Source organism: Glandiceps talaboti, chromosome 23 (genome assembly GCF_964340395.1).
Source record: "Glandiceps talaboti chromosome 23, keGlaTala1.1, whole genome shotgun sequence".
In the NCBI taxonomy this organism is placed as follows: Eukaryota; Metazoa; Hemichordata; class Enteropneusta; family Spengelidae; genus Glandiceps; species Glandiceps talaboti.
In genome coordinates this window covers 203546-215000 of record NC_135571.1, presented here as the reverse complement: position 1 = coordinate 215000, position 11455 = coordinate 203546, and the positions used below count along the sequence as shown (strand labels likewise).

General features: G+C 35.3%; 1 protein-coding gene across 2 annotated transcripts in view; it reads right to left on the bottom strand.

The window, feature by feature from the left end:
- The window catches only part of LOC144452946 (uncharacterized), a 16226-nt gene extending 5183 nt beyond the window's left edge, over positions 1-11043 (bottom strand). The window contains exons 1-4 of one of the 2 annotated variants that reach the window (XM_078144176.1): positions 10759-11043; positions 4067-4850; positions 2515-2666; positions 770-823 (exon numbers count right to left, since the gene is read on the bottom strand). In XM_078144176.1, the coding sequence (XP_078000302.1) occupies positions 770-823; positions 2515-2666; positions 4067-4850; positions 10759-10827 (1059 nt within the window). In that variant the 5' untranslated portion in view covers positions 10828-11043. The remainder of the gene's footprint in view (positions 1-769; positions 824-2514; positions 2667-4066; positions 4851-10758) is intronic. The other variant, XM_078144177.1, reaches the window with a different exon arrangement.
- Between the last annotated feature and the right edge of the window lie 412 nt (positions 11044-11455).

Here is an 11455-nt window from a genome sequence, read left to right as displayed (position 1 = left end):
TGATATGACATTTCAACCCTGTTAATGTATTCATCATTTTTTATCCAAATCAATATGTAGTCTGTTCTAGAAAAACTTTAACTAACAACAGAATTATCAAATTGTGAACATGCGAGATGAATTAACATTTCGTGCGCGTATTAAATTCATGATCAGTGTAAGCAATTTACAATTTTATGAAATTCATGACCAGCTAGTGTAAGCAATTTATGATTTTATGAAACGCTATCACTGCAATTTCATCATTGCCAATGATTACAAATCACCACGACTTATCAAGTTTAAACTAAAGCAGTGGTCAATAGTACTGTTTTAATACAACTCCTTCCTTTCCAGACTCCATTGCAAATATAGAGGTTGGGTGCCAGGTAACGGTGGATTTTTTGACTGGTCAATCACTTGTATTAACGCCCACCCATTGAGTTCGTCTTTTGCCCGTACAAAATATCCATGTTAAGTCACGTTTATCACTAAATGTTAGAATTACTCAGACATATAATATTTGAGATTTAACAATAGCAGACGAGTGGATCGCTATGTTATAGTCCCAAAGCAGTTTGTCAAGAGATAAATCATGCATCTACTGAAGCAAGACAAACAACTAATTATTAATTTGATGATATAGGCACACTACAAGCAAACTAAACAGATGAATAATATATATAGCAAAGCGACAAAGCAAACACGATATGATACAAATAGGTTATTTGATGATTTAAGAACATGACGCCATCTTGCTTGCAAACATTACAAATAGAACATTATTTACCCCATCCCTTTCAGTTGACTTTCTCAAGAATGATTGGACCTTCGGTAAACCTCGCTGTGGGTACAATGACGTGTATATATGAATATTAATATATTGTTAAACAAACACGAAATTAATATTGAATGATAGTGATTTCATAAATTCAGTAGGCCGAAAACTCTCTGTGGGAAAAATAATGTCAATATATAAATAAACACCAACAGATAAATGAATTGACAGCATTGCATAACTGTCTTTATAACAGTAAACACAACAAGTAGTAAAACTTAACTTACAACATCACAATGCTATGTTGGAAAAAGCAATACACTAGAACCATTGTGGTCATGAGAGACGGCAAATATCTTGGAATGATAACAACGTATATGTTATCTTAACAATGATATATATATAGAGAGAATTACATTGAATTACATCATGAGCATGGTGTGATTATTTTACATTCTGATAACATTTTGAAAGAATACATATAACATTCGTTTTACACAGAAGAAGACTGAAAGATCCGTCGTTGTATATTACACATCAACAACTCAGGAGCGCCAACAACGGCGAAGAACTTACTCCGACTCTGTTTTGATGAAAATCACCAATTCTCAGATACAATGTGTAGCACTTGGACCCATCCAAGTGTTGACACCTATCATGATATGTTAGAATGTGTACTACCGTGTATGTGACTTGAAGGTTTTTTTTGCCACAATAGTCTAACGCCACTTCATGTGATTTTTCACCTTCAACAATTCTAATTTTGTTGATTTTTTGTGATTTCAGATCTCACAAAGGAAAGAAATTTAGGAACGTACGTAAATTAAAGTTGGTTGTGAGTTAAAACGGCCGAGTGCTTCTTTTTCTCATTTTCTAAATTTTTTTTTACATATTACTTCTCAAACGCCCCCGGTGACATTTTTCCAACAGTTCAGTTTCTTCTCTTATCTCTCATCAAAAGGAGCATAAGTTGTGGAAACAGACGATAGGGAGAATACCTTACATTAAATTGACCAAGTGTCATATGGACCTGCTGATTAAAATGCTCTTTCGCCCTCATGTCATTTTCGTCACTAGGTCCATTCGGTAGTAATCCCTCCACTAAGAAATAATTATATATCACGTATTATACAGTGTCAGACTCATAAACGGAATACAGAACTCTGTTATATATCTATTCTCTTAGACCATCATTTATGTTGTCATTTGTAAAGTCAATAGATTAACGCTTAGTCTGTAATGTACGCCGTGACGGGGCGCCCTCATATATCGGTCAACTCTCTCTCAGAGCAGGCCGGTGAGGGCGAAGTGACATAACGTATCTTACAGTCAATGAGCGTTTTAATGACGTCAGATCTGAAATGACGTGAGATTTGCAATGACTACTATTTAGCAATGAATGCCATGTACTCGTCATGGTATTATATGGACTGTGTTTATGTCAATAACCAAAATATAACGTTTACGATCATTTTAATGTACATAACTTCAAATCGTCAACATACATCATAGAAACAACTATAATATTTCTATGACAAGAAAAAACCCTACATTTTGGTTACATCACTTTTGACATTCATACTCACAGCCAATACACACATGTGGTACTGTTTGCATCTTAAACAGGTTTGATATAATTACGAAGCGATGACATCAAATGTTTTATAGCTTTGAACTCTTTAGCAATAATGTTTTGAGGAGAATAATTTTTATCAAAACGACTAAATAGATTCATATATCACGTCATCAAAACTGACCAGACGGATTCCTTCGTCTGTTACCTCTGGCATATTATCATTATTTCTTCCACCACCACTCCGTCTGTAGTATCTCACAGCAAAGAAAGCTGCCAATACCACTACCAATACCGCACCTAATGTGACCAATACAATGGCCACGGCATTAGGATCTGGTGAAAATCAAAAATATTTCTTAATGTTAATTACCGAAAATGAAAACTGGATGGTGTGAACACAACTAAACTAGAAATGATTTTACTTTTGTATTACGGAATATCATCATGTAAAGAAAAAACATTACCAAGTAACAAAAAACATCACCAGGTAACGAAAAACATCATCAGGTAAACAAAAACAAAAATTGTTGTAAGACATAATGCAAAGGAATGATTGAGATTGAAAAACTATCTAAGGCATTCCTGTGGTTAATGTATACAGGATATCTAAGGCTCTCCTGTGGTTAGTGTATACAGGATATCTGCTAATGGAAATTATTTATGATAATCGCAAGAAACATGTACCCAACTCGTCATTATAATGTTCACCGACGTGTAAGAGAATTTTATATTTGTATGCTTTATTGTGATGGATGACATGCTATTCTATTTCATAAATTGTTGTACCTCCTGAAGAGTACATATTTAGTATTCAGTATTGTTCAAAATACAAAACAAACTAACAGTATTTTCTTCGATCATAGAATAAATCACATATACATTCTACAATCAACATTTTAGGTGAAGAGTTGATACTTTTTAAGTGTAGTTCAGGTATTATACTACTAACAGTGATTAGTAGAATTTAATGACAAACTACAATTAAACACACTATATATCATTGGATTATGTCTTGCAATGCAAAAAAGTCCAGCATATCAATAAGGTAACTAATGCACTGATATGAAGCGTAGGCTATACACCCTGTGTGGCAAGCATGAGTGAGGCGAGCGCTAGCGGACTATCATGATCGAGGACACACTATTTGAAATAAATCTCTACGACAGTACAGATGATGTCTATTTTGAAAATTCATTTCCCTCTCTGTATGTATTACTAGTTTTCATGTTAAACGTAAATGTCAATACAAACAACTTCCTGGTATAATATAGCTTATGATGTCTAACAAGAAATCCCTAACGTTGGCGGCGCACTTTCAAATCGATCCGAGAGCGACGAGCAGACGATTTCAGTGGTTCGTAATGATTGGTGAACTTATCTTAGTTTTATTGTGCTATGTTGCCCATGGTTGAACTCACTTTCCTCATATATACTGAGAGGCAGTGTCTTACGATAGTTTCCGAAACCTTGTTGTTTTCAGTCAGTGAAACTGTGGTAAAACTTGTATTGTTTTTCATACCTTGTACAGGTACATTTATCAGCCCGCCACAATTACGTATACTGATGAGAAAATCATGCAAGAACTTATGGAACACTGTTCCTACTTGCCATACTTCACACAAAAAACCACAAGTACTAGTGTTTTAATGATTCAGGCAAAGCAATGTAAACACAACCGGCACCCATATAAGTTGAGGATATAAATTTAATGTATTTTAATGAACAAAACTCACCGGAACCAGGTGGATCGGTTGCTGATTGTGGCTCTGTAGTTGGATTCAAGGTTGTTTCTCTAGCCTCTGTTTTCTCATCAGTGCTTGGAACTTTTGTTTTGCCAGGTGTTGTAGCTGTTGTTCTAGTTTCCCTTGCTGTCGTCTCTGTCAGTGGTCCACTGCTTGGTTGGCTATGTGTTGTCAAACGATCAGTCTGTATTGGTCTTTGTGTGGTAACTGAATCTGTTGATGTCAGCGATTTCGTAGTTGTAATGTCGATTGTAGTCTCTGTATTCGCTACTGTTGTTGATGATGTCAGAATTGAAGTTGGTGTCATCGTTGTCGAAAATGGCGTCATGGTCGACGTTGTTGTATGCGTAGTGGGTTTGTCTGTTTCTGTCAGTATTTGTGATGTCATTAAATCAACAGTTGTGATAGTGGTAGTTGTTTGGGTTGTTGTCGTTGGTTCTAGGATCGTTGTCGTTGACTGTGCGCTAGTCGAAGTCTCGTGCTCGACCGTACTCTCGTATGCACTTGTTGATGCTCTACTCGTTGTTGGCAAATCTTCAGTCGTTGTCGCATACGTTGTTGTAGTTATTGGTGACCAAGATGGTATTATAGATTTCAGTAGTGTTGTAGGTCTGGTTGTTTTCTCTGTTGATGGCGTGGTTGACTCAATCAGAGTTATTCGGTCTGTCTCGGTTGTTTCTGCACGCGCTGTACCAGTCACGACAGTAAACAGTCTTGAAGAAACAAATGGTGACGTTATCACTTCTGATGTAACTGTTTGAGCTGTACAACTACCCTAAAAGAGTAAATGTATATAATCAGCAAAGGCTTGCAACCCTTCCCTCCATACGTCCCTCCATATCCAGCCACCCACCAACTTTTGAATCACTCATTTGTTTTAATAACAACATAGCACCGATGTATGTATGTATGTATGTATGTATGTATGTATGTATGTATGTATGTATGTATGTATGTATGTATGTATGTATGTATGTATGTATGTATGTATGTATGTATGTATGTATGTATGTATGTATGTATGTGTGCGCGTTCGTACATACATACATACATACATACATACATACAAACATACATACATACATGCATACATACATACATACATACATACATACATACATACAGACAGACAGACAGACAGACAGACAGACATACACACATACATACATACATACATACATACATACATATAAACATACATACATACATACATACATACATACATACATACATACATACATACATACATACATACATACATACATACATACATACATACATATGCATACTAGCGAGTACACCCATCAAAAGTAACAAATATTAGATATTTTAGTTTTGACGTGACACGTTTCTTTACCCTACCCCAATCAATCATTTGTACAACATATGGCATCAAAAATAACATTCAGAATCTAAAAAACAACCAAAAAGTACATGACTATAAATTATACATGCCATAAACAGTGCAATGACATCCATATCAATGAAAGAAATATTGAAAGCTCTGCATGTCCTGAAAGAATTCAGCAACCATATTTATTCATTCGATCAGAATTCAATTTAGTCGCTCCAACACCTATGGTGTGTCTGAAATCTTATTTCAAATTTTCCCAATATTCTACATATATTCATTTTACTCTGTTGCATATCAGGATCTTTATAGAGAACAGTGACAATTGTACAGATGCAATGAATTAAAGTATAAACGGAAAGAGAAGGAGGACAAGATTACTAGATTAATTATAAACTAATAGTTTGTTTGTTTGGAGGCATTGGTGATTATTTTGCATCTATTAGTTTGCAGCATATGTTTGTATGTTCTGCAACTTCCTCTACAGCAGTGTTATACTGTCACTCATTATAGCTATAGAGACTTGTCTGTGCAGGGTTGTAATGTTATCTGTCTATGTATTTAAATGTGTAAGTAGTGTACATTTTACAATACGGATTCTGAATTAAATGTTCTAAGTTGTTCGGGATAAGTATCGTATTGCCTGTCTGCCTGTCTGTCTGTCTGTCTGTCTGTCTGTCTGTCTGTCTGTCTGTCTGTCTGTCTGTCTGTCTGTCTGTCTGTCTGTCTGTCTGTCTGTCTGCCTGCCTGCCTGCCTGCCTGTCTCTGTCTGTCTGTCTGTCTGTCTGTCTGTCTGTCTGTCTGTCTGTCTGTCTGTCTGTCTGTCTGTCTGTCTGTCTACATAACTTGAGTGTATGATAAGCTGATAACATTTATAGTTTTGTTATCATTTACAATAACATATGTGAATACTTATTCCGAGTTGTTATTTCTCCGAACGTTGCTGCGACAAATATAATTAAAATAACGTGAACATAATACTTCCTCGGAAATGTTGAAATTTATTTGTGTTTATCATATTTGGATAAGTATGTTACTTATGCACAGTGTACCGGAAAAAGGAAATAAGATATATTTAGAATTGATAGGGAAATGCACTCTGTGTAATGTATGAAGTTACTACTGTAAAATATTGGAATTATAGTTATGACAAATCACAAATCACAAATAACAAAAAGAAAAATAACAGAATGAACATGAAATTATTGACTAAGTCGTACATACTCCCCTTTATATCCAAGTTGACCTAATGAGATTAGTGACTTGACATTGCTGTTTTCTTTGGCGTTAATATGTAAGACATGGTAATTTACAGTCCCTGGGTTATATTATGGAATTCTAGTTGAAATACTGTATTGTTTATTCATATTTTTTTTACACATTGACTTGTGTTGTTATTCGTTCAGTGCAAGTCACGTATATGTAATTCATGTTATTTCTTGTCGAAAACAGTATTTTGGTTAACAGGAAATTGTTCACATGTGATCAACTGCCATTAACCCCATTGCAAATCCAACTGTTTATACATTCAATAACTATACTTGTGAACTTATTAACAAACCATTACATTATCTTATTTTAACTATTCACCACACAAAAAATGAAAAAAAAAATGAAAATTAGTAATAATCATCTTTTTAAAGATTTTTAAATTTATCCTTCATTATCTGGCAAGAGCTATGATTTTAATTATCCAGGAGTATACGAATACGGTTTCGTGATTGGGGCTGATCCATCCTAGCCAACATTTACAGGGAACAGTGATGTTTTACAGAAGTTGACTTTCGTTTGTTAATGTTACCTCACTAAGTAAATTGTGAATATATATATATATATATATATATATATATATATATATATATATATATATATATATATATATATATATATATATATATATATATATATATATATATATATATATATATATATATATAGACGGGTCTTGTATTTGCTCAAAGACTTGTTAATAAAACTGCTCTGTCAAATCTGTTTACTTCTGGAATTATTGTAGTTGTCCGATTGGTACTATCTGCTTCATACAAACACTTGCTTGTACCAATATACATCTCAATACGGTATAATGCCAGAATTTTCCTGTATACATCTCAAAATGGTAAACACACTATGTCAGAATTTACCAATGTACATCTCTAGATGGTAAACATATTACGCCAGAATTTATCAATATATATCTCAAGATGGTAGACATATCATTCCAGAATATACCAACATCTCACGTTGGTTGATATATTATGCCAGAATTTACCAATATACATCTCTAGATGGTAATTATATAATGCCAGAATTTACCAATATACATCTCTAGATGGTAATTATATTATGCCAGAATTTACCAATATACATCTCTAGATGGTTAACATATTATGCCAGAATTTATCAATTTATCTCTCAAGATGGTAATTATATTATGCCAGAATTTATCAATATACATCTCAAGATGGTAGGAATATAATGCCAGAATTTACCAATATACATCTCAAAATGGTAGGAATATAATGCCAGAATTTACCAGTGTACATCTCAAGATAGTACGAATATAATGCCAGAATTTACCAGTGTACACCTCAAGATGGTACGAATATAATGCCAGAATTTACCAGTGTACACCTCAAGATGGTAGGAATATAATGCCAGAATTTACCAGACTGAGTGTACATCTCAAAATGGTAAACACACTATGTCAGAATTTACCAATATACATCTCTAGATAGTAAACATATTACGCCAGAATTTATCAATATATATCTCAAAATGGTAGACATATCATTCCAGAATATACCAACATCTCAAGTTGGTTGATATATTATGCCAGAATTGACCCATATACATCTCAAGATGGTAGGAATATAATGCCAGAATTGACCCATATACATCTCAAGATGGTAGGAATATAATGCCAGAATTTACCAATATACATCTCAAAATGGTAGGAATATAATGCCAGAATTTACCAATATACATCTCAAGATAGTAGGAATATAATGCCAGAATTTACCAATATACATCTCTAGATGGTAAACATATCATGCCAGAATATACCAATTAGAGTATTTGTCCCCGATTGTTGAAGCAATTATTATTACCTGTAATAACTAAAGAAAGATAAAGTAGTTGACATACACGATTGGTTTAACCCCTAGGAGGTCAGAGACGTGACATCATAGTAGTAGTGGCAAACACTGCACTTCTGCAAACTCAGTTTGTTATCGGATTAAAATGTTCCATGTATGTCCCTGCCTGCCAACGCAACGATGCATGCTACCCACTTCACCTTTGAGCACAAGTAGAGTATACAGCCTTGATATCAAATTTCTGTATTTATAGAGACTTACAACATAAACTATAAGCCAGCCAATACACAAATGGTTGCTATAGGAGACGGCACGTGTACATTTGGTCGGCCAAAAAGTATTAATTCAGGTTTATGTAGGGTTATTTGGTAAAAAACGTGATGATATTTGGTTTCATTGATTGGTCAATATAATTTACTTGTCCTATTTACCTGTTGTTAACTTTGCAATTAAAAAAGCATGACAGAATATGTAACTCGGTGAGTATCAAACTGCTAAGACAGTGCTCTATACCGCAGTGGCAGAGCGTAATAGTTTTGGTAGTACTGGAACTCTTTCTTGGATGTAACTCGGAGTTTCACGCATGGTGCGATCATCAGAGTGTCTGATGATCGCACCATGCGTGAAACTCCGAGTTACATCCAAGAAAGAGTTCCAGTACTACCAAAACTATATATGTATATATATATATATTGTGACGAGGAGATTCTTCATGATACAATTTGCTTTCAAAGAGCCAACATTGCACGTTTTTTCTCTCTAATTGGTTCCTTATCCTACCGTGGTAGCTCTAACGATTGCTCAGATTAGAGTTAAAATTTAGGTATGAAAATAATTATCTGGCTGAATTATAGAAAATGGTCTTTGTAATCCTCATGGCTCCACTATAAGAGAGCACTAAATGAGAAGCTGTGGTTGAAAGGCCGCCGTCCATTACATATCTATGGTCTGAATCTGGAGATGGAAACACAGTCCTTCCTGCTTATATGGTCTGAACATGGAGGTAGAAACACAGTCCTCTTTACCTACACGGTCTGAACCTCGAGGTAGAAACACAGTCCTCCCTACCTACATGGTCTGAAGTAGCCTATAGAATCCAGAGATTTCTGCTTTCGCCATTCCCCTATAAGGCCTGGCCTTTGCTAACGTCCGTTTAGTTTAATGTAGCTGCTACCAGGAAATAGGCGCAAATTGTTATTGTTTTTTAAAATAATTTTTCCGCCTTAAGATGACATAAAACGATATTTTACTTCACAAAGACTTTTTATCACAATAGTGACCATTAAAATCTTAAATTGTCCTGCACTCCTGTACTTTAATAGTCTTTGTTTGTTTTTGTTTATTTCATAATACCCTAAGAATTTATAGTTGTCCAATAAAGTGCACTTATTTCACTTAATTCTACCTCACGTTAGATACTAGTAATCTGTACAATTATGGCATTTAAGAACGACCTTGTGCATGGACTGTGTACCAAGTCATAGCAACTAGTGATCAGAACTATTTTAGCATCTGTATTGAGTGACCCGATAGACCTAGCCTACACTCCAATCGTGTGGGGAGTTTTGTCCATATTCAAACCTAAAATTTGAATAAAAGATCCCACAGCGAGATTCAAACCCACTTACATATACATCTCTCAACACTCCCCGAGTTGATTCTAATAACATGGTGACGCTATTGAATGTTCCCTTGTGACTGTTGATGTTAATTTATAGCTAGATCTGTAGCTAGTTAAAGCTAGTATTAAATTAATTATTTGACTATTATATTCAAACACAAAGTAACATAATAATCATAATTTGTCGCAAGGACATATTTTACATGACAGCTAGGGTCAAAATCCGAAAGTTGAGACATTTCTAAATAGCCTTATGTTGACTGATTAAAAAATTGGCGACACTAGTAACGATATAATTACATGTATGACAAAAGTCCATAGTACAAACTGCCACTCTGAAACTATGTCAGCTTTACTTTAAACGTTTCACTATAAAGCCAAACACAAATGACTTGGTATGATTCATACACCTGCTGCAAACAGTATATCCTGGGCACTAAATAATTCAATGTTCTGGAACACATTCCAATGATATTACAACATCAAACCACTGACATTGCCGTATACGTAGTTGACGTAACAAACTCCGACTTCCTCAAAATTAATGACTGTGTAACACAGTCATAATCTTTAACCAAGCCGGGGGGGGGGGGGATTTGAATAAAGCTAAACTTACCGTGTAACTGGCTACCGTTAGAATAATAAGAAACAGAGAAGCAAGCCCGCCAAGAATAGACGTTGCCATAATTTGTTGAACGAGACCCGTTATGTTATTAAGTGCAGTGAAGTCTTTGATCAACTGCAAACGAGGAAACAAGCAGCGACTAATACAAACGTATGTCTGCTATCCTATTGTTTAAATTGCGGAAGTGACCAAATGCTCGCAAGATCTCGATTAGTTCTGCATCAAAGAAATTGAATGGCGATCATCCCTAGGGCACTTTGTCTTGTTGGAATTCCCCAGAAGTATCAAGTGTGACTGTTTATCACGCGAAGGTACAGAGACATATGAAGAAGGGCGGTCGTGGCAAACTTTCCGGGTTCGAAGTTCAGCTACCTCAACTAGCTTGTTTGGACGTATGGTGGTGTACGTATGTGATAATCAATTGAGAAGGCACCAAATGTACCTATTGTATGTCAAATGTTAAACACTGTCAGTGGTATTAGTAGCAACCGTAAACTCACATCATTTCCTCCAAGAAAATATTCACTTGTTGATACAAGATGACACGTGATAGTATAGGGAAATGACAAAGGTAAAGGGAACAGACAGAAAAAATAACGCTTGCATGCATGCATGCATGCATGCATGCATGCATGCACACACGCACGCACGCACGCACGCACGCACGCACGCACGCACGCACGCACGC